At 41.9% G+C, this 24,645-nt stretch overlaps 1 protein-coding gene across 1 annotated transcript in view; it reads left to right on the top strand.

Moving 5' to 3' along the window:
* kcnh3 (potassium voltage-gated channel, subfamily H (eag-related), member 3) overlaps positions 1 to 24,645 on the top strand; it is a 636,348-nt gene that overhangs the window by 201,479 nt on the left and 410,224 nt on the right. Inside the window, exon 2 of the mRNA XM_072259611.1 lies at positions 24,247 to 24,480. Coding sequence (XP_072115712.1) covers positions 24,247 to 24,480 — 234 coding nt within the window. The remainder of the gene's footprint in view (positions 1 to 24,246; positions 24,481 to 24,645) is intronic.

Below are 24,645 nucleotides of genomic sequence, written 5' to 3'. Positions count from 1 at the left end.
GCAGCTTCATAGCTTAAAGTTTACTGCAGAGCGCTTGCACCGTGTTTTTGCCAACACTGCTTGCGTGAGATTTTCACTACGGAGAACAGTTCAGTAATGATTGTGGAAAAGTATTTCTACTTTATACAAGCTGTGCATCTATCATATCATTCCTGCTTTTACTATATGTTACTGTTATTTTAGGTTTTATGTGTTATTTGGCATGATTTGGTAGGTCATTTTTGGGTCTGCGAACGCTCACAAAGTTTTCCCATATAAATAAATAGTAATTGCTTCTTTGCGATATTTCGGTTTCATAGGAATGCTCTACCTTCGTTTGGCGGGGGAAACCTGCACTAGCATAGGTGGAGCATTAGCTGATCAGCAGAAAACAAGAGTGGGAATAAAGGGATCCTATTCTGGCTAGCTGCCTGTTACCAGTGGAGTTCCACAGGGGTCGGTGTTGGAACTGCTGCTTTTTATGATGTCTATCAATGATTTGGACTATGGGATTAATGGATTTGTGGCTAAATTTGCCAATGATACAAAGATAGGTGGAGGAGAGGGTAGTGTTGAGGAAACAGAGAGCCTTCAGAGAGACTTAGATAGTTTAGGGGAATGGGCAAAGAAGTGGCAAATGAAATACAATGTTGGAAGGTGTATGGTCATGCACTTTGGTGGAAGAAATAAACGGGCAGACTATTATTTAGATGTGGAGAGAATTCAAAATGCAGAGATGCAAAGGGACCTGGGAGTCCTTGTGCAGGATACCCTAAAGGTTAACCTCCAGGTTGAGTTGGTGGTGAAGAAGGCGAATGCAATGTCGGCATTCATTTCTAGAGATATAGAATATAAAAGCAGGGATGTGATGTTGAGGCTCTATAAGGCACTCATGAGACCACACCTGGAGTATTGTGTGCAGTTTTGGGCTCCTTATTTTAGAAAGGATAAACTGACATTGGAGAGGGTTTAGAGAAGATTCACGAGAATGATTCCAAGAATGAAAGGATTACCATATGAGGAACGTCTGGTAGCTCTTGGGCTGTATTCCCTGGAGTTCAGGAGAATGAGGGGGCTCTCATAGCAACATTCCAAATGTTAAAAGGCCTGAACAGGTTAGACATGACAAAGTTATTTCCCATGGTAGGGGAGTCTAGGACAAGAGGACATGAGAAGACATCTGTGGCCACAACAACGCCACTGGTATTATTACCACAGACTCTTATTGAGTCAGAATCTGAGCAACTAACTGCTGGAGAAAGCTCTTACTGTTAGTTGTAACACACTCTGTGAACCTTGCAGTGCCTTCTGAAGGTGCTTTTCTTGTCTCCTGTGGTCAGCAGAATCTCCCTTTATGTTTCAAAAAAAACACACTAGTGCGACGTGTTCTCAATTTGACTTGCTCTGTTTCCTGATGATGGTAAGCTGTGAGTTTCTGCTCCAAATTATATCAGTGAGGGAGGAAATAATTGTTACTTGAATGATGGCATTATTTGGAGCATGCCTAGCTTGGGAAAACACTGGGCATGTTAATGTGAATAAAGCACAGAAATACCTGGCCTAATTTTGTGGTGCCTGCCTCTATCCTATCTGGAAACGATCTCTAGTGCAGTCTATTCTGGGTTTGGTCAAAACTGGAGCACATAATGCCCAGAAAAACAAGTGCTAATTGATCCATTTTCCGTGCTTATAGTATTTAAGTATTTTCAGCTACATTCAATATTGCACATGCATGATAACACTGCAGCCTTTCTAGAATTGTTTTGAAGCAAAAATACCGAAGGGTTTAAACAACTTTCCAGTTTTATTTTAGGACGATTTAGTTGTAAGGCCTTTTAAGATGAATTTGTTATTTATTGAAACATTTGCTGCCTAACCATACTGTGTCTTATCTCTACTGTGTGTTCTTTCCATACAGCTGTCTTCAAACTGGCCATATATTTCACAAACAAAAGACAACCTGTAGATGCTGGAAATCCAAACAACACACACAAAGTGCTGGATAAACTCAGCAGGCCAGGCGGCATCTATGGAAGAAATTACGATCAACGGTTCGGGCCAAGACACTTCCTGAAGGGTATCGGCCGAAAAATTGACTGCACTTTCCTCCATAGACACTGCTTGGCCTGATGAGATCATCCAGCGTTTTGTGTGTGACTATATGTTTTGTTCGCTTTCAAGGACAAAGGCATCAAAATAAGGGATAGGGCTCTGCGTAGTAACCTCAGATTGATCACTGATGGAATGTTTGGAGTGAAAATGTAAAGATATCTGTAGTCAGCACATAACAGTAGAATGTCATGTAGAGCGCCACGGTAGCGTAGCGATTAGTGCGACGCTCTTACAGTTTGGGGCATCAGAGTTCACTTCCAGAGTCTTCTGTAAGAAAATTTGTACGTTCTTTCCACATGAGCATGGGTTTCCTCCGGGTGCCCCATCTTCCTTCCACTGTCCAAAGTCATACTGGTTAGTAGGGTAATTGGTCAATGTAAATTGTTCTGTGATTAAGCAAGGATTAAATTAGTGGATTGCTGGGCGAGGCAGACCAATGGGCTGGAAGGGCCTGTTCTGTGGTGTATCTCTAAATAAGTCAATTAATTAATTAATTATAAAGCCTCATTTTAAGGTATATTTTGGGAGAAAATTAGCTTCAGATGTTTTTAAAAACAGCAGAAAATGTTCAATAAGCCAGGAAGGATCGGTGTAGGGAGAAGCAGGGTTTATTTTTCAGGTTGATAATCTTTCATCAGAATTGTTTTATTTAGCTCTTTGACATCAATTGTTCTGTGAGGATTTATCTATCCTTAATGAGAGCACTTACAGAAGTGACTCACAGGCATTCTTGTTAATGTTTTATGATGAATTTAGTAGACTGACTTTATTCTTATTAATTATTGACTAGGATTGGAGGGTTCTGTTCCCTCCTCATTTAACCTCATGATATCCTTGCCATAATTCTGACCTGATACTTAAATAGTTTATGATAATCATCAAAGATCAAGTTAAAGGTCTACAGTGACTCCCATGCAAATGACTTTATTAGAAAATCAATGTATGTGTTATTGAGTTAAGGCTGGATCAGGACCATTGTGATTCTCTCAATGATTCACTGAGCTCATTGACAGCAAAACTATATCTTCAGTGAGATACTAGGGTAAGCTGCAACTGTGCACAACATCTTCAGGTCTGGACAAACGTTAAATCATTAGGCAAACTGCATAAATTAGGATGATTCAGAATCTGTTCTAAAAGTTTAGAACAAGCTGGTTCAATGAATAGCATTTAATTAAGGAAAATCAGTTGTAACAATAGGTCAGTGAGAAAGAATGTATATTTCCTAATATACTTAATCAAGTTCCTTCTTCTCAGAAATTACTTGAAATAAGTAAACACAAGCGCATAAATTTATTGAAATTCGAGGCAATTGGCTTCATAGTCACATTCACCTTCTGGTACATGTCAAATGGAAAAGTATCAAATGCTGGCTGACTTCATTAGAAAGGACAGCTCACAATCAGCCCTGAATTCAGGCTGAAAGCCAGTGAGTTCATAAAGTAATTAGAGATGAAAAAGACCCTTCAGCTCACTTTGGTTCATTCATCCAGAAAGAATCTTGTCTCTTCGCGCCACCACCCCCCCCCCCCCGCACACCCCAACCCTCACCAAGTTTTCGTCACTCATTTCTTCAGAATGACTCTATCTTTAGGGACCTCCAGCTCATGTTCTGTGTGTCTCATAGTGCATGGAGTGAATGCAGTACTGAAAGTACACTCTGATCATAATTTAGCCACTGCCTCCTATGACTCTTTTTGAATTTAAATTAGGAGTCTAAGCCCCTTGATAGAGGTGGAATTTTTGCCGCTAGCAGTAAGATAAATATATCAGGATTAATTTTTCAGTGGCTGGTTGACAATGTAGAGTAGACATGACAAGTAATTACAGCTCTTCCAGTTAATACTAATCTGGCTCAAACCACAAAACAAAGCCCACCTTGAAAACGCAAACACGAGGAATTCTGCAGGTGCTGGAAATTCAAGCAACACACATCAAAGTTGCTGGTGAACGCAGCAGGCCAGGCAGCATCTCGACTGTACCTCTTCCTAGAGATGCTGCCTGTCCTGCTGCGTTCACCAACAACTTTGATGTGTGTTGCGCACCTTGAAAGTCCCAATTCACTTACACATTACAGCCACAACTCAGCCCTTTGTGGTGGAAATCAGATGTTAATGAACATGGCTGACCTCATTAATTTAACCTCAGCGTAATGCGTAGAAACTGATCTGGTTCACTTGTTCACTTTACAAACTCAAACTTCAGCCAAGGTGAATTATTTTGTCTTTATACTTGTTATTGTTATTGTTGTTGCCATGTAGAAATCCTAAGAGTTCATTAAGTCCATGGGTTTGGTTAATTTTAATGTATTCTATTTGAATCTCATTTTGGAGGTGAAAATTAATGCTAAGCAAAATACAACAATATTATCACCAATAATATAATTTGGCTGTACATGTTTTCTTTAAATTAATAAATGTCAATGCTAGGTACTAATTTAATATAAGAAGGAAAACATTTTCATGGAGAGAGAATTGCTTTAGGAGGGCAGTAATAGCAAATGTGTTTGTCAACGTTGCAGATGTTAAAAGATTTAACTACATTATTTTGGACACCGTTTTCTGTCTGAAAATGAACACCAGTCAGATTGGCAGATGGTTTGCAGCCAGTACTACCTAATTTTTTTCAAACTTCCTGATTATAAATGTAAAATTTCAAATTGTGTTTGTAGTAACCATTCATTCTTTCCATCTGTGTTCTCTTTGATTTGACCTATTTCACAAATGTCCAATTCTAAAATTGGTCCTATCATTCCACAGATATTAAGTTTTTAGGGAGATGAGTGAAATTTTAGTCAAGTTAACTGTTTTCACTTGAGTAGTGCAAGTCCTCCTGAATATTGTTGCAGTTGCTTTCATCAAGGCAAGTGGAGAATATTCCATCATACTCCCAACTTTGTTGGTGATGTAGAGGCTTGATTGAATCAGATAAACTCAATAAAAGATATTGATCCTTTATTCTAATTTCATGTCCAGAGCATATACATGGCTATTCCAACTGAGTGTTTGACCCTTCCATGATGTTGATAGTGGCTATCAAGCAATGCGGTTTCATCAAAGATCATTGAGGGGGAGGTGGTGGTTCCTTCATTAGAGATGGTTATTGTCTTTTGCCTGTTAAGCTAGCAATATTTTCATCAAACAGCAACCCATGTTTTAGCATATCTAGGTGATACTTCTGATAGAAATTGTATGTTTTGTTATCTGAAGAACTGCGAATAATGATGCGCACTGTGTTATTTGCAACAAGTCATCACAGTGGGGATTTTAATCATTAATATCTGAGATTTTTCCGTGGACAAAGCAGAAGCAGTAAGTGTGAATACATTTTGAAAATTAAGGAAATGATTTCAGGTGTTATCCCTTTCTTTTACTTGTTGTTAAACAAGCCATAGTGACCACAGCGTGATGCACGATACCAGTTTTATGTAATATATTAGATAAAGGAAATGCTGGGAGCATATTTTATCAGAATTTTAAAGGATTACTGCCAACAGAATGGTAGATGATTGACTCTATTGATTGGCTTATTGCAAGATCATTCTAAGTATGATCTGTATTTGTCACATGCAAAAAGTTACTTGGATCCATGGGTTAGAGCTAAGTGCCTGGTGGGGACCAAAGTTAACATTCAACACATTTGCTGATACCTTCAAATTCTTTGTAGATCCTAACTTGTTGAAGTAGTGAAATTGTTTCCTTTTCATTCCTGGCTGTTTCTGGCATTTCCAAGTCTGAATGCTTGAAACCACAGTGAGCTTAACAATTCTGAATTGTCCTACTGGTTATTCAGTGACAAAAATCTCTGCTTTCTGAACACAAACGCATGCATTGATGCTATTTAAAAACTGTTCACTCTAAGCATGATGTACACAATGGCCACGCAACATGCACACGGCTGATGCTAGTTAGAAAATGTTCAACGACAGTCTCTTGTCCCAATTAAGTGGTATATTGTCACAAATAAATGAAGGGAAACCTGCCTATTTTCTGAATTTGTTTTTGTTCTTTGAGAGTTGTCCCAAATAAGAGGCTCCCCCGATTAACTGGTGGCTGAATTAGCTGGAATCCACTATATATATAAAAATTAAGTTCAGTAATTAGAACAAAGATAGCTAAAAAAGAAAAATAGTGAGGTAGTATTCATAGGTTCATTGTCCATTCAGGTATCTGATGGCAGAGGGGAAGTAGCTGTTCCTGAAATGTAGTGTGTGCCTTCAGGCTCCTGTACCTCCTCCTTGGTGGTAACACCATGAAAAGAGAGCATGTCCTTGGAATATTTATTATATTAGTGTGTTCTATGGGTTCCTCCAATTACTAAAATCAGTAAGAACTGAGAACTATTTCAGACAGTAGTCAAAGTATGTTTTTGGTCCATTTTGATATTGATACCTCACTACTTTTGCTCTCTTTTTGCTTTTTGCACTACTTACTTACTTGTACCACCTCAGTGATAATAAACCTGATTCGGATTCTGATGTTTTGTGAAATAAAGGCAGAATTCAAGAACATTCATGAAGTGATTTCATCTGTGGAATCTCTGCTAGTGACTATAACTGTAGCAAAGCTCACAACTATGTGTTTTTAAAATATGTTGCTTACACATCAGTAGTAATGAACTTGTTACTGTCTTTAGGTGTTCTTCTGTGAATAGCGTTGAATGGTGTTGTACCATATAAAGCTGTTTCTTAAATATGATTTCAAGAACATTTGGCCTGCTTTTATGGTCATTTCTCTTTTATAGGCCTCTCCTTTCTTCGGGTACACCCAATGGAAGGAAACGCCCTTGGCTTGGTGTGGGGAGACATCCTCTGAGAAGTGGTATTGGGCAGGCCAGGGTGATCATTGCAGTGGCTAACAAACAGTAGCTGCTTGTTCCTGCAGAGAGACTGGAATTGGAATTGGTTTGGTATTGTCAGGCGTACCAAGTTACAATGAAAAGCTTGACTCGCTTACGTTCATACAGTGCATTGAGTTGGTACAAGGTAAGACAATGACAGAGCACAGAATGAAGCGTAACAGCCACAGGTAAATAATGAGGTGCAAGGTCATACAAGGTAGATTATGAGGTCAAGAGTCAATATTATTAAACTAGGGAAAAATTCAATAGTCATAAAGCAGTGAGATATAAGCTATCCTTGAGGCTGCTGGTAAACACTTCAGAGAGAATACCTAGGGTGGGTGGGATCTTTGATTACTGCTTTACTGAGGCAGCAAGTAGTACAGACAGAGTCCATGGCGGGGGGTGGGGGAGGGGGGAGGAGGCTGGTTTCCGTGATGTGCTGTGCTGGCTCCACAACTTTATGCAGTCTCTTGTGGTCGCGTGCAGAGCAGTTGTTGACCAGTTTTAATAACTCTCTGCAACTCTGGGCAGAATAAACGGGGTGGGAGGTGAGGCGAACAGCAGCTTCCATTGTAGGAGGTGATGAGAGGCAACATAGAATCCAGAGTCTATGCAGAGATCCAGCGTTGGCACAAGCTCATTGGACCATCCATGGCGCAGCCTGAGCCCTTCACCTCAGCACTGAGCAGATGCAACAGTCACTGAGGCCTGCCCAATGCCAGTCTCACAGGCAGCCTCTGCTACACTAAGCCATAAGAGTACCAGGAGGAAGAGAGTTACTCACAACAAGTTCCCCTCAGGTTATTTCAGATGCCCTGGAGTGAAAAACATCATCTTGAGAACTGATGTGGCAGACATGAAAAACTGAGAGAAAAGAATGGCGTCCTTACAAGAGACTGGGTGGGAAGTGTGGTCAAGGTAGTCGTGAGAGTTGTTTGGTTATAGTAAATATATGTGGATAGTTTGTCTCCTGAAGCTGAAATACGGAGATCAAGAAAAGGGAAAGAGTAGTCAGAAATGGTCCAAGTGAATTTGAAGGAGGGGTGGAAGTTAATAGCAAAGGTGATAATATTGAGAGCAGGAGGCAGCATCAATGGGGCTGTTGACATGGAAGAAAAGAGTTGGGGAGTGGTGCCAGAAAAGGTTTGGGACAGAAATTCTTCCACAGGGCCAGCAAAAAGGCAGACATGGTTAGTGCCCATGGGAGAGCCCAAGGCTACACCTATGATTTCTTGCAAGTGACAGGAACCAAAAGAGAAGTTATTCGGTGTAACAACATTCTGTCAGGTGAATTAGTGGAGAGGATATGATTAGATCTTCATTCCACATTGAAATAGAATGCCATATGACTTTCCTCAGCAGGGGATAGAGGTGCATAAAACCTGGGCATTCATGGTGAAGATGAATGGTGGGGCCAGGGAATCAGAAGTTGGCATTATAGCGAAGGATATGCAAGTCATTGAGGAAGTAACAAGCAGGGTGGACAAAGGAGAGGCAGTAGATGTCATTTACTTGAATTTTCAGAAGGCGTTTTATAAGGTGCCACACATTAAGCTTCTTAACAGATAAGAACCTATGCTGTTACAGGAAAGAGGCTGCCATGGGTAGTAGAATGGCTGACAGGCAGGAGGCAGTGAGTGGAAATAAAAGGGGCCTTTTCTGGTTGGCTACCGGTGACCTCAGGAGTCAGTATTGGGACTGCTGCTTTTCACATTGTTTATCAGTGATTTACATAATGGAATTGAAGGCTTTGAAGGCAAAGTTTGTGGATGATACGAAGATAGGTGGAGGGTAAGTAGTGCTGAGGAAGCAATGCGATTGCAGCAGGACAGACAAATTGGAAGAATGGACAAGGAGGTGACAGATGGAAATGTATGATAATGCATTTCGGTAAAAGGAAAAACAGTGCGAACTATTACCTAAATGGGGAGAAAATTCAAACATCAGAGGAGCAGAGGGACTTAGGAATCCTCGTGCAAGACTCCCAGTTGGTTAATTTACAGATTGATTCTGTGGTAAAGGAGGCAAATACAATGTTGGCATTATTTCAAGAGGAATAGAATATAAAAGCAAGGAAAAAGGCTGAGGCTTTATAAGACACTAGTCAGACTGCACTTAGAGTATTGTCAACAGTTTTGGGCCCCGTATCTCAGAAAGGACATGTTATCATTGGAGAGAGTCCAGGGGAGGTTCACGAAGATGATTCTGGGAATGAAGGGGTTAACATATGAACAAAACTGCCACATCTGTGGCAGTTTTGGGCTTGTACTCACTGGAATTTAGAAGAATGCAGGGCGGGTCTCATTGAAACCTACTAAATGTTGGAAGGGCTAGATAGGGTGGATGTGGAGAGGATGATTCCTATGGCAGTGGTATCCAGAATTAGAGGGCACAGCCTCAAATTTGAGGGGCGACCCTTTACAACAGAGGTAAGGAAGAATTTTTTAGCCAGAGCGTAGTGAATCTGTGGAATGCTCTGCCACAGACTGCAGTGGAGGCCAAGGTCATGGGTATATTTAAGGCAGAAGTTGATCATTTCCTGATTGGTCAGGACATCAAAGGATATGGCAAGAAGGCAAGTGTACAGTGTTGAGTGGGATCCAGGATCAGCCATGATGGAATGGTAGAGCAGACTCGATGGCCTGAATGGCCTAGTTCTGCTCCTCTGTCTTATGGTTTTATGGATGTAAGTGGGATGGAATGAACAAAAGAAAGAATAGAGCTGAGGTCTGAGGCAAAAATAGTGGGTCTACCAGAATGGAAAGGAGAAGGAGATAAATGCAGAAAATGGTGGGTTGGGGCACTATCAGGTTAAAGGCTGTGAAGAAGAGATCTGCTGTTCATTGATGGGATCATGGTCTGGGACAGATTTCAGGAGGTTTCCAAGGGCTATCTACCCTCTGCAAGATCAGGGCCATCCACCAGACCACAATGATGCTGCCATGCCTGTGGGTTTGATGATGAAACATTGCTGAGAGGCAAGTTGAGAACTGCTCACCCGGAGGGGATGAGGAGAGCAGAGAAGTCAAGTTGAGTGATGTCTCTGGGACAGTTGGAAATGAAGAGTCAAGAGAATATAAAAGGCCAGAAGGGGATTGTCCGTAAGGAAGAGGAGTATTAGGGTTCAGAGAAAGGGTTATCATTGGAGGGTGAGGATTTCTTATCATGAATTAAGCATGGAGGCAAAGATAATGGAATGGCTGCCATCAGGACAGGCTCAGAACTTGTTGAGGTGTGAGTGAAAGACTATGAATGTGAGGCCTCTCCTGAGGAGTGCTCTGCATTGGAGAGGGGGAGTTCAGGGGTCAGGAATGGTAAAATCCCAGCAGGGATTGGAACTGGGTCAGGTTTGAAGTCAGAAGAGTGCAGTGGAAGAGAAGGCTCAGGGGAGTGTAACATAGTGGGATGGATCTATGAAGGGAGAGGAGAGAGAGAAGGGTTGAATGTGATGTTTGGGCTGGAGAAGTGTAAAAGGTTGGCGGGGGGAGGCGGATGGTGAAATCAGTGCCAGTGTAGTGAGAGGAGGCTCCCGCAGCACTCGAGATGTTCTGTTGTTTAGATAAGACACACTAGATCTCATCTCTCCCATAGCCTTTTAAATGGTGCCTTGTCCAACACTTATTCTTCAGCCAACACCCAAGGCACCACCTCTGGAGAATCATGTCTTTGCTTTTAGTTGGCCCTTGCCGTGCGCATATCACATGCTGCACTTTCTACTGATCTGTGCCCTCTCGGTAGTTTCTCTTCAACAAGGTAGAACTGATCTGGTGGTAAGCTGATTCTTGTAAAGATGTGTGTAAAGTGAGCAAGAGCACGGAGCTTTTCTATAGTCAGAGACTCATGCTGTCCCTTTATCCAAGTTGAGGATTTTATTTTGAACTCTAGTATGGCACTTGGAACATCCTGAGCAAATACATGACCGAATTCATCTACTGACACCTAGAATGATCTAGGATGACAGTGACCTTGACCTTAACAAACAGAGCAGTCCAAACTATCTGGTTGGAGCTCTGCCCAGAAAATGTCAGACATCTGTGTTACCTCTTGTCCATCTCCAAGGACTGGTATTAAATTAGGACGGTTGTTCCACAGGCTAGTTGAACAACAGCCTGACATATTCACACCCCGAGAATTGTATCTTATAAAGAAAGCAGCAGACTACCCTGTCATTATCTTTAGGTACATCCTGTTACATCAGCTGCACAGCTTCACCAGAGCCACACAGACTGGAGAGAGTATCACTGACAGTCCTCTACATGGTCTCCAGATCCCATGTAGTCTCAGGTCTTCAGGCCAAACCTAGATTACCACCTCTGTCCACCCTCAGCTATAGAATCAGTGCTCCTCCACATTCGAAAACACTTGGAATAAAATGGTGAAAGTAGCAAGGACACAGAATCTACTCTAGCAAAGTCCTGAAGGACAGATCTGTCGGATGGGCTTTGAGAGGTTGGTGATGAAACATATGAGTTCTTTCATGAGGAGCGACTTGATTCCACTCCAGTTTGCCTACCGTCACAACAGGTCAGCAGCAGATGCCATTTCATTGGCTCTTCACACAGTGGAACATCTGGACAGTGAAGATGCATACATCAAGATGCTCTTCAGAATCAGAATCAGAATCAAGTTTATTATCACCAGCATGTGACGTGAAATTTTTTAACTTAGCAGCAGCAGTTCAATGCAATACATAATCTAGCAGAGAGAAAAAAACAATAATAAATAAAATTTAAAAATAATAATCATACATAAACAAGTAAATCAATTATGTATATTGAATAGATTTTTAAAACATGCAAAAACAGAAATGCTGTATATTAAAAGAAAGTGAGATGTGTCCAAAGATTCAATGTCCATTTAGGAATTGGATGGCAGAGGGGAAGAAGCTGTTCCTGAATCTCTGAGTGTGTACCTTCAGGCTTCTGTATCTCCTACCTGATGGTAACTGTGAGAAAAAGCATGCTCTGGATGCTGGAGGTCCTTAATAATGAACGCTGCCTTTCTGAGACACTGCTCCCTGAAGATGTCCTGGGTACTTTGTGGGCTAGTACCCAAGATGGAGCTGACTAGATTTACAACCTAATCCAGCTTCTTTCGGTCCTGTGCAGTAGCCCCCTCCATACCAGACAGTGATGCAGCCTGTCAGAATGCTCTCCATGGTACAACTATAGAAGTTTTCAAGTGTATTTGTTAACATGCCAAATCTCTTCAAGCTCTTAATTAAGTATAGCCGCTGTCTTGCCTTCTTTATGACCACATCGATATGTTGGGACCAGGTTAGATCCTCAGAGATCTTGACACCCATGAACTTGAAGCTGCTCACTCTCTCCACTTTTGATCCCTCAATGAGGATAGGTATGTGTTCCTTCACCTGACCCTTCCTGAAGTCCACAATCAGCTCTTTGGTCTTACTGACATTGAGTGCCAGGTTGTTGCTGTGGAACCACTCCACTAGTTGGCATATCTCACTCCTGTATGCCTCCTCGTCACCACCTGAGATTCTACCAACCATGGTTGTATTGTCAGCAAATTTATACAGTAGATGGTATTTGAGCTATGCCTAGCCACACAGTCATGTGTATATAGAGAGTAGAGCAGTGGGCTAAGCACAAATCCCTGAGGTGCACCAGTGTTGATCATCAGGAAGGAGGATATGTTATCACCAATCCGCACAGATTGTGGTCTTCTGGTTAGGAAGTCAAGGATCCATTTGCAGAGGGAGGTACAGAGGCCCAGGTTTTGCAACTTCTCGATCAGGGTTGTGGGAATGATAGTATTAAATGCTCAGGTATAGTCGATGGACAGCATCCTGACGAAGGTGTTTGTGTTGTCCAGGTGATCTAAAGCCGCATGGAGAGCCATTGAGATTCCGTCTGCCATTGATCTATTGTGGCAATAGGCAAATTGCAATGCGTCCAGGTCTTTGCTGAGGCAGGAGTTCAGTCTAGTCATGACCAACCTCTCAAAGCATTTCATCACTGTCAATGTGAGTGCTACCAGGCGATAGTCATTAAGGCAGCCCACATTATTCTTAGGCACTGGTATAATTGTTGCCTTTTGGAAGCAAGTGGGAACTTCCACCCATTGCAGTGAGAGGTTGAAAATGCCCTGGAATACTCCCGCTAGTTGGTTGGCACAGGTTGTCAGAGCCTTACCAGGTACTCCATCGGGACCTTCCGCCTTGTGAGGGTTCACTCTCTCAGTACTTTGACTACATCTCAGCATTCAATACTATCATCCCCTCAAAACTAATCAATAAGTTCCAAGACATAGGTCTCAATACCTCTTTTTACAACTGGATCCTCAATTTCCTCACTTGCAGACACCAGCCAGTTTAGATTGGCAACAACATCTCCTCCAGAGTCACCATCAGCACTGGTACTCCACAAGGCTGTGAGCTTAGCCCCCTGCTCTACTTGCTTTATACCTAGTACTCTCTTTTACTTGTGCTTTATGCTAAGCACTGCTCCGATGCCATATTTAAGTTTGCTGATGACACCACTGCCGCTGGCCAAAATCAAAGGTGGTGACAAATCAGTATATAGGAGGGAGACTGAAAATCTGGCTGAGGGGTGCTACAATAACAACTTCTCACCCAATGCCAGCAAGATTAAGGAGCTGTTTATAGACTACAGGAGGAGGAAACCAGAGGTCCATGAGCCAGTCCTCATCAGGGGATCAGAGATGGAGAGAATCAACAACTTTAAATTCAAGATTCATTTATTATCAGAGAATAAATGATACAAACTTGAGATTTGCTTGTTCACAGGTAGCCACAAAGCAAGAAACCAAAAAGTACCCAATTAAAGAAAGAAAATAATATAAATAAAAATAAAAGAACAACTCTCGATGTGCAAAGAAGGAAGAAAAAAAGTCTCGCAAATAATTGAAGCGATCAACAGCGTTCCGAACTGAAAATGAGTCCTCAGATCTGAACCCGGGAGCAGCCCAGAGTAGGCCCAAAGCCTCACTGATCACTTCATCATATTAGCGGGCATGGAGCATAGCAGCCTGGGCAGTCTTCATAGCCTCAGCGCCGTGGAGATCACCGCTGGGGAGAGCGAGCAAAGTCAGCTCTCGTACCGACTGACACCCTGTTTTATCGGTCTATCTGGGCCGTGGAGATAACCACGGGGGAGAGTGAGCAAAGTCAGCTCTCATACCGACTCTCACCCTGCTTTATCGGTCTATCTCGGCTGGTGTTTAGATTGACCCAACAACAGAACAGTGAAAGGCTCTGAACCCTGAAGAGAGCAGTGAAGATCACAGAAAGCAAGCAAAATTGGCTCTCGCCTCCAATCTGGGCCCTGGGCCCTGGGCCAGCACGTAAATTGCCTGAACAGTGTAGGTACATCGCACTAGGACCCAGTCACTGCTGCTGCAAAAGGCTTCGGGCCTAGGCCATGCCTGCCCCAGCAGCGACTCACTTCAAGCCCAGATTCCATCACACAGTCTGAAACTGCTCTCAGGCTCTTACAATCATTTTGGTTCCCAGAGCGATCCAATCCCACACCCAGGCCAGTTGAACGAGCATTGGAACTTCTTTGTCCAGGCCCCAACTCCTCCTTTCAGTGCTCAACCTCACTCTTGGGGCATTGGAACTCTATCTGCAATGAAATCTTCAGCATACATCATTAGCTTACCCCCTGAACTCGCCTCGCCCTCACTCAACCGTTCACTGTTTGCAGCAATAATTTAACATAATTTATCTCAAAAAAGGTATTTTTAGTGATTTTTTAAAATCAGATTTCTTAGCTTATTGACTACCAGAGAGCTGTCACATACATTCGGTCTTAACCAGAAGTTCCTCGGTGTTATCATTTCAGAGGATCTGCCCTGGGTCCAGTATGCAAGTGCCAATACAAAGAAAGCACAGCAGTGCCTCTATTCTTTTAGAAGTTTGCGAAGATTCAACATGTCATCTAAAACTTTAACTAACCTCTATAGTGTCGTGATGGAGCGTATACTGATGGATTTCATCACAGGCTGGTACAGAAACACCAATGTCCTTGAATGGAAAAGCCACAAAAAGTGGTGGATACAGCCCAGTCCCTCACAGGTAATGCCCTCCCCACCACTAAGCACATCTACAAATGGTGCTGTCACAGGAAAGCAGCATCCATCATCAAAGACTCCCTCCATCTTACCCATGCGCTCTTCTCTCTGCTACTATCAGGAAGGAGGACCAGGAACCTCAGGACCCACATCACCAGGTTCAAGACCAGTTATTACACTTCAACCATCAGACTCTTGAACCAGAGGGGATAACTTCACTCGCCCCCATCACTGAACTGTTCCCTTAACCTATGGACTCACTTTTAAGGACTCTTCATCTCACGTTCTTGATGTTTATATATTGCTTAATTATTTATTATTATTATTTTGGGTATTCTTCTTTTCGTACTTGCACGGTTTGTTGTCTTTTGCACACTGGTTATCCATTTTGTTGTGTGCATTTATTCATCGATTCTATAGTATTTACTGTGAATGCCTGCAAGAAAATGAATCTTGGGGTTGTATATAGTGATATGTATGTACTTTGATAACAGATTTACTTTGTACTTTATACATGGTATTGCAGGTGATAAGCAAACCACTTGACTTCATCCTCACCAACCTATATGTCACTATGTGCCGAACCATTTTCTGCCTAGTCCCACTGACCTGCACACGGACCATATCTCTCCATACACCTCCTATCCATGTATCTGTCCAATTTATTCTTAAATATTAAAAAAGAACCCGTATTTACCACCTCATCTGGCAGCTCATTCCATATTCTCACCACTCTCTGTGTGAAGAAACCCCCCCTAATGTTCCCTTTAAACTTTCCCCCCCTCACCCTTAACCCATGTCCTCTGGTTTTTTTCTCCCCTTGCCTCAGTGGAAAAAGCCTGCTTGCATTCACTCTATCTATACCCATCATAATTTTATATACCTCTATCAAATCTCCCCTCATTCTTCTACGCTCCAGGGAATAAAGTCCTAACCTATTCAACCTTTCTTTGTAACTGACTTTCTCAAGTCCTGGCAACATCCTTGTAAACCTTCTCCGCAGTCTTTCAACCTTATTACTATCCTTCCTGTAATTTGGTGACCAAAACTGAATACAATACTCCAGATTCGGCCTCACCAATGCTTTATACAACCTTATCATAACATTCCAGCTCTTATACTCAATACTTTGATTAATAAAGGCCAATGTACCAAAAGCTCTCTTTACGATCCTATCTACCTGTGACGCCACTTTTAGGGAATTTTGTATCTGTATTCCCAGATCCCTCTGTTCTACTGCACTCCTCAGTGCCTTACCATTTACCCTGTATGTTCTACGTTGGTTTGTCCTTCCAACGTGCAATACCTCACACTTGTCAGTATTAAGCTCCATCTGCCATTTTTCAGCCCATTTTTCCAGCTGTTCCAAGTCCCTCTGCAGGCTCTGAAAACCTTCCTCACTGTCTACTACACCTCCAATCTTTGTATCATCAGCAAATTTGCTGATCCAATTTACCACATTATCATCCAGATCTTTGATATAGATGACAAATAACAATGGACCCAGCACTGATCCCTGTGGCACACCACTAGTCACAGGCCTCCACTCTGAGAATCAATTCTCTACTACCACTCTTTGGCTTCTTCCACTGAGCCAATGTCTGATCCAATTTACCACCTCTCCATGTATACCCAGCGACTGAATTTTCCTAACTAACCTCCCATGCGGGACCTTGTCAAAGGCCTTACTGAAGTCCATGTAGACAACATCACCTGCCTTCCCTTCATCCACTTTCCTGGTAACCTCCTCAAAAAACTCCAATAGATTGGTCAAACATGACCTACCACTCACAAAGCTATGTTGACTCTCCCTAATAAGTTCCTGTCTGTCCAAATGCTTGTAGTTTCTGTCTCTTAGTACTCCCTCCAATAACTTACCGGCCTATAATTTCCCAGATTACTTTTTGATCCTTTTTTAAACAACGGAACAACATGAGCCACTCTCCAATCCTCCGGCACCTCACCTGTAGACACAGACATTTCAAATATTTCTGCCAGGGCACCTGCAATTTCAACACTAGTCTCCTTCAAGGTCCGAGGGAACACCTTGTAAGGTCCTGAGGATTTATCCACTTTAATTTTCCTCAAGATAGCAAGCGCCTCCTCCTTTTCAATCTGTACAGTTTCCATGATCTCACTACTTGTTTCCCTTAATTCCATAGACTTCATGCCAGTTTCCTTAGTAAATACAGTCGCAAAAAAACCATTTAAGATCTCCCCCATTTCTTTTGGTTCCGCACATAGCCGACCACTCTGATCTTCAAGAGGACCAACTTTATCCCTTACAATCCTTTTACTCTTAATGTATCTGTAAAAGCTCTTTGGATTATCCTTTACTTTGACTGCCAAGGCAACCTCATGTCTTCTCTTAGCCCTTCTGATTTCCTTCTTAAGTATTTTCTTGCACTTTTTATACTCCTCAAGCACCTTATTTACTCCCTGTTTCCTATACATGTCATACAACTCTCTCTTCTTCTTTATCAGAGTTGCAATATCCCTTGAGAACCAAGGTTCCTTATTCCTATTGTAGCCCCCCTGGCCACCCTCAGGGTCGCTCGGCTCGCTGTCGTCTAGAGAAACAGCCTCGGCCCCGCCAAACTGGATAATTCGTTTGTGTGGATGCTGTGTGAGGTACCCCACCCCGCCCAAATAACAGACAATACACCAGATGCAATTAAATGATTTACAGTTTATAGATATTACTGGAACTATATAATTAAAAGAGAATAAAATATAAAAGGAAAATAAAAGGCACCACACTTAGCAAAGTTCAATCCCTTCGTGCACAAAACAGTTGGAGCTCAAGGACCTTCTTCTTCACCCTGCGACCCCTCGGACCACCTCGACCGGCCGCCTGGGACCAACAATGGTGGTCGACCAGACGCTCCACACGAGTCCGTCTCCGTCTCCTCACCGAACGTCCCGCTCGGGGTCTGACCCCGTTAGCGGACTCACAGCACCTGGTCCATCCTCTGTCTCGCTCTCCTGCCTTCTGCCCCCAAACCCCGAGCATACAGTATCTTCAAATACACCAAAACCATAACAACTATCCCAATTGGTTAATAGCACTCTCTTATCAGACTCTAAAGGAAAAACAAACTGTTAGCGCAAACTTTCTCAGTGTTTAACACAACAAAGCCGCATTCCCCAGATTAACATAACAAAGACGCCATTTTAATTAGCCTCCGCAGTAACATAAAAATCGAAACCCCCTTACACTATTTACTTTGCCTTTAATCCTGACAGGAACATACAAGCTCTGCACTCTCAAAATTTCTCCTTTGAAGGCTTCTCACTTACCAATCACATCCTTGCCATAGAACAACCTGTCCCAATCCACGCTTTTTAGATCCTTTCTCATTTCTTCAACTTTGGCCTTCTTCCAGTTCAGAACCTCAACCCTAGGACCAGATCTATCCTTGTCCATGATCAAGTTGAAACTAATGAACTCAATTCAATTCAATTCTTGGGAATTCAATTCTTTCCACCAATAAAAGTCAGGAATTTGGTGTATAGTGTGTAGCTAGCCTGATGAGCTGGGCTTGATCAACTCGCAATAACTCATCACCACCCAGGAGATAGCAACCTGCTAGATTGGTATTCCATTCATTCACCTCACCACATGCTCTGCAGTTACAATGTCTGCAGTGTATAAAATATATTGCCAATACCTCAGCTACTCCAAGAGTATCTCTCAAACCTATAACTATCACCAAGTGCACCAGGAAAATGAGAACACTACTACCTGCTGGTTGCAATTCAACTCACACACCATCCCGATGCGGAATTATTTTGCAATTCCTTCAGCGATGTTCCATTTAAATCCTCAGTCTTTCTACTCCATAACATTGCAGGAACATCTTCACCAGAATAACTGAAGCAGCTTAAGAAGGTGGATCACCACCATCTTCTATAGAAGTTAGGGATGGCAATTATTGCCACTAATACCCTCATCTTGAAAATGAATAAAACTAAAAATACTCTGCAGAATTAAACTTATTATGAAACCTTTATAACTCACAGAAAGATCTCCATCCACAGTAATCTTAGGGTGGTCTGAAGAGAGAATTATGAAGTTGGATATACTTAATCTATCGCAAACTTAACTATCAAATACTGGTGACACTCAATGGGTCAGACAGTAACTACGGAGGGAAATGGACAGTCAGTTTTCGGGTCAAGACCTTTCATTTGGATCTTCCTTCAGTCTACAAATCTGCAGAAATACACGAGTCAGCACCAGATAAAAATAAAAATAAAATCAGCAGAAGCTGAAATTTTGAAATAAAAGGTGAAAATGCTCAGTAGATCAGGCAGCATCAATGAAAGGGAATCAGGGTTAATGCTGCCTGACCTGTTGAGTATTGCCAACATTTTTGCTTGTCAGTCAGAATGACATGTTTCAATCTGATTGACTGCCATAGACTAAAATCTTCATAGGCCAGTATTTTAATGGCTGTTGTGACTGTGAACTAAATCACTCAGAGACTTGTGTTTATTCATCACAACAAGTAGACATTCTTTTGGAGACCCTCTTAGAGTTCCTGATTTCAAGGTACAGCGGATTCCCATTAATTGGACACATTGGGAGTTCTGATGAGGTGCCTCAGCACGAAATGTCAACTGCTTCCCCTTTTCCACAGATGCTGCCTGTCCTGCTGAGTTCCTCCAGCATTTTGTGTGGATTGCTTTGATTTCCAGCATCTGCAGATTTTCTCTTGTTTGTGATTCAAATACTTCTTCACATACTGTTTTTTTTGGAGTGGGAAATGACCTACAGTGACCAGGTTTCTGCGACTGTGTCTGGGTCTGTGGCTCAAAAGAGAACAGGAAGGAGAGGAGACCAGTGGTGATAAGGGATTTGAAAGTTAGGAGCAGAAAATGCTGTGGAAATGAAAGAGACTCCTGATTGGTTTGTTACCTCCCAAGTGCCAGGGTCAAGGATGTAACAAATTGTGTCTGGAGCATTTTTGAGGGGTGGGTGAGCAGCCTGATGTAATGGTACATATCAGTACTAACAACATAGGCAAGAAAAGGGATGAGGTCCTGAAGAGCAAATATAGGGAGCTACGTGGGAAGCTGAAAAGTTGGACCTCAAGGGTACTGGACCTCTGGATTGCAGCTTGTGCCATGCATCGCTGAGGGTAAGAATGGGATGATATACTGTAGCAGATGCAACACACACACACACACACACACACACACACACACAATGCTGGAGAAACTCAGCAGGCCAGGCAGCATCGATGGAAAACAAACTTGTTGGGGTCAGAATTTCATTAGGATCTCTTCTGGGAAGGTATAACTTGTACAAAAGTGATGGATTACACTTGAACTCGAGAGGAACCAATATCATTGCAGGCAGGTTTGCTAGAGCTGTTGGGGAGGGTTTAAACTAGGTTGGTGAAGGATGAAAACCAGAGTGTTGGGTCAGAGTTGTTGTAAAGATTGATACAGTGTTAGACTGTGAGGAAGGATGGGGCATAATTGCCGTCAATTGGAGGGGCTGAAATATTTTAATGCAAGAAGTATCAGAAATAAGGGTGTTGAACTTAGAAGGTGTGAACTTAGAGCATTGATTGATCTGTGCATGCAACTGCGAGGTTATGAACATTAGAGAGACTTGGTTGTCACAACGCAGGGATGTTCTGGCATTTAGATGCTTCAAAAGGAACAGGGAGGCGGTAATAGAGGAGGGGGAGTGACGTTGCTAATCAATGATAGTATCACAGCTGCAGAAAGGGAGGATATCGTGGAGGCATTGTCTATTGAGTCAGTGTGGATGGAAGTCAGAAACAGGAAAAGAATTATCAGTCTATTGGAATTATTCTATAGACAACCCCCCCCCCCCATATACAATGGAAACACTATGGAGCCAATTGGGAGGCAGATTTTGGAACGCTGTATAAATAACACAGTTGTTATCACAGGTGACTTCAACTTTCTTAATATTGATTGGCACATCCTTAGTGCAAATGGTTTAGATGGGGCAGAATTTGTTAGGTGTGTCCAGCTAAGTTTTCTGACACAATTCATGGACAGGCCAGCTAAGGGGACACGATACTAGATCTAGTATCAGGCAGTGAACCTGGTCAGGTGATAAATCCCTCAATGTGTGAGCATTTCAGAGACAGTGACCACAACTCTCTGATCTTTATCAGCAACTTAGATAGGGGTAGGAGCAGATGGTATGAGAAAAGATTAAATTGGGGGTGGGAGAATTATGATGCTATTAGGCAGGAACTTGAGGTCATAAATTGGGAACAGATGTACTCAGGGAAATGCAGAACATAAATGTAGGGGTTTTCAGGGAGCACTTGCATGGCGTTCTAGATAAGTTTGTCCCATTGAGGCAGGGAAAACATGGTAGGGAGAAAGTACCGTGGTTGACAAAAGATGTGGAACATCTAGTCAAGAGAATGAAAGAAGCTTACTCGTCAAGGAGGCAATGATCAGAAAGAGCTCTACAGGTATAAGGTGGTCATTAAAGTGCTTAGAAGGGGATTTAAGTGAACTAGAAGGGAGCATGAGAAGGCTTGGTGAGTAGGATTAAGGAAAACTCCAAGGTAGTCTCCACAGACATGAAGAACAGGAGGATGGCTAGAGTGAGGATACAATCTATCAGGGATAAAAGAGGAAACACTTGCCTAGAGTTGGAGGAGGTAGAGGAGGTTATTAATGAATACTTTGCTTCAATGTACTCCAGTGAGCAGGACCTTGACAAAACTAAAACAGGTTGATATGCTGGGACATCTTGATATTAAGAAAGAGGATGTGCTGAAACTTTAGAAAAACATTGGATAGATAACTCCCCAGGGCTAGATAGGATATACCCCAGGTTACTTCGGGAAGTGAGAGGAAGGATTTCTATGCCTTTGGCAATGACGTTTGCATCCTCACTGTCTACATGTATAGTACCAGAAGTTCGGAGGGTGGCAAATGTTCAAAAAAAGTAACAGTGATAATCCTAGAAATTATAGTCTTGTGTTAGAAGTGAACAAACTATTGGAGAGGGTACTCAAAGGCAGGATTTACAAGCATTTGGAGAAGCATTGATGATTAGGGATAATCAGCATAACTTTGTGAAGGGCAAGACATGCCTCATGAGGCTGATCAAATTCTTCAAGGAAGTGACAAAACAAGCTGATGAAGGCAGGGAAATGGATGTGGTTTGTATGGATTTTACTAAGGTGTTTTACAAGGTTCCCCATGGTAGGCCCATTCAGAAAGTCAGGAGGAATGGAATCCAGGGAAACTTGGCTGCATGGATTGAGAATCGGTTTGCCCACAGGAGACAGAGAGTGGTAGTGGATGGAGAATATTCTGTCCATAGGATGTGTCCTGGGATCCCTTCTCTTTGTGGCTTTTGTAAATGATTTTGATGAAGAAGTGGAAGGATAGATTAGTAAGTTTACAGATGACACAAATTTGTGGTTTTGTGGATTGTGTAGAATGTTGTCATAGGTTACAACAGGACACTGCCAGGATGCAGAGCTAGGTTGAGAAGTGGCAGATGGAGTTCAATCTATAAAAGTGGGAAGTGATACATTTTTGAAGGTGAAGCTTGAAAGCAGAGTACAAGATTAATGTCAGTATTTTTAGCAGTGTGGAGGAACAGAGGAATGTTGGAGTACACATCCATAGATCTTCCATTGTTGCTGTGGAAGTTGATAGGGTTATTAAGATGGGGTATGGAGTGTTAGCCTTCATTAGTCAGGGAATTTAGTTCAAGAGCCATGGAATAATGTTGCAGCTCTACAGAACTCTGTTTAGAGCATGCTTGGAGTATTGTCTTGAATTTTGATTGTCTCATTATAAGAAGGATGTGGAAGCTATAAAGGGGGCAAAAGGGAGATTTACCAGGATGCTGCATGGTTTAAAGAGCATGTCTTATGAGAATAGGTTGAGTGAACTTGGGCTTTTCTCTTTGGAGTGAGGGAGGATGAGGATGGGAGGTGATTTGATTTAGGTATTTAAGATAGGAGGCATGGAGAGAATAGACAGCCAATGACTTTCACAGGACAGAAATGGCTGCTATGAGAGGGTCTAATTTTAAAGTGATTGGAGGAAAATATAAGGGGCTAAATTAGAAGTAGGTTTTTTATACAGAGGCTGGTGGGTACATGGAAATGTTATCATGAATGATGGTAGGGGCTGATACATTAGGAGCATTTAAAAGACTCTGAGATAGGCACATGGATGTAAGAAAAGATGGAGGTTAAAAGGTCATCACAACGTCATGGGCCAGAGGGCTTGTACTGTGGTATAATGTTCTATGTTGTGAAACTGCCTTTTTAATTTCAAACTGATTATTGCCTGTAACTACATTTGAAGTGGTTTTTCATTTCAATTAATGGCTGCTAACTTTGCATAATTCCTTAACTCCAGTAGCCATCAGAAAGCCAGAAACACTGGCTTTCAGTTCCTTGAATTTATTCAGAAACAATTTCGTTCTGGCAGCAATATCTAATGTTATCTGTTGCCTACATTCTCATTTCTGCCTATATTTCAGAAAATGTTGATTATTTGATTGGCCATATATGCCATGTCTCTGAGAATTCTCTAAACATTATTGATGGTTAGAGAATTATGGTTATGGTTTATTACTTATGAAACTACATTTCTTTGGTACAGTATATGTCATTTAAAATTAAACTGGCTTTTCACCTCTCAAAAGCATTCCAACTTTTTTCACCATTACCCGAAACATCAACTGTTTATTCCCATCCATAGATGCTGCCTGACCTGCTGAGCTCCACCAGCACATTGTGTGTATTGCTCTAGATTTCCAGCATCTGCAGTATCTCTTGTGTGTAGTATTCTTTTATTTTTTTGGACAACTTACAGATTTCCCCTTCTATCTCGCTGACCTGGAACAGATGTAAAGACTGGTATCATTTCCCTTACTGGTTCTTGATTCTCTCTACAGATTCCTTTTGAACTTGGCAGACAACAGTGTGTTTTTAAAAAATAAATCCTTCATATAATCCAAATTTTCTTGCATTATACATACCCACATAAGGAGGATTTCCTTTCAACTTTTGTCTTGTAATCAACAATTCTGTAAATCTAAGTCTGATATAGCCTTGGATTCGTACACAGGGTAGCACAATTTTTTAAGACTGAAATGTAAGGGAATTGCTTCCATAGTGATAACAGTATTTAACAGTTGTAACAGTATTTCTTTATTGTCTGGGGATTTGGAGATCCATTTTGGTAGAAAAGACAACCATGTGTTCTTATTTTTCAATCCAACAGACAGCAACTTTGTTCTGGGGAATGCTCAGGTTTTGAACCTGTATCCAATAGTGTACTGCTCTGATGGATTCTGTGAACTGACTGGCTATGCCCGAGCTGAACTCATGCAGAAGAGCTGCGCTTGTAAATTCCTCTATGGAGTAGAAACAAATGAAGTCATGAAAATCCAGATTCAGAAAGCACTGGATGAGAAGCGTGAGTTCAAGACTGAACTTATTTTCTATAAGAAAAGTGGTGAGTAAACCGAATTAAGTTCACTTTTACTTTGAAATATGTGTTCATATATGCTTTCCTTCCACCTTATACAGGAGGTCATTATTTTTTCTCACTTCAACTCTACTGTCAGTTAGATGCTGCAGATCACTCAATCGTGCTGATTATCTTCATTTTGACAATGAG

Source organism: Mobula birostris, chromosome 6 (genome assembly GCF_030028105.1).
Source record: "Mobula birostris isolate sMobBir1 chromosome 6, sMobBir1.hap1, whole genome shotgun sequence".
Lineage (NCBI taxonomy): Eukaryota > Metazoa > Chordata > Chondrichthyes > Myliobatiformes > Myliobatidae > Mobula > Mobula birostris.
The sequence above is the reverse complement of the archived record's forward strand: the minus strand, read 5'-3'. Positions and strand labels throughout refer to the sequence as shown.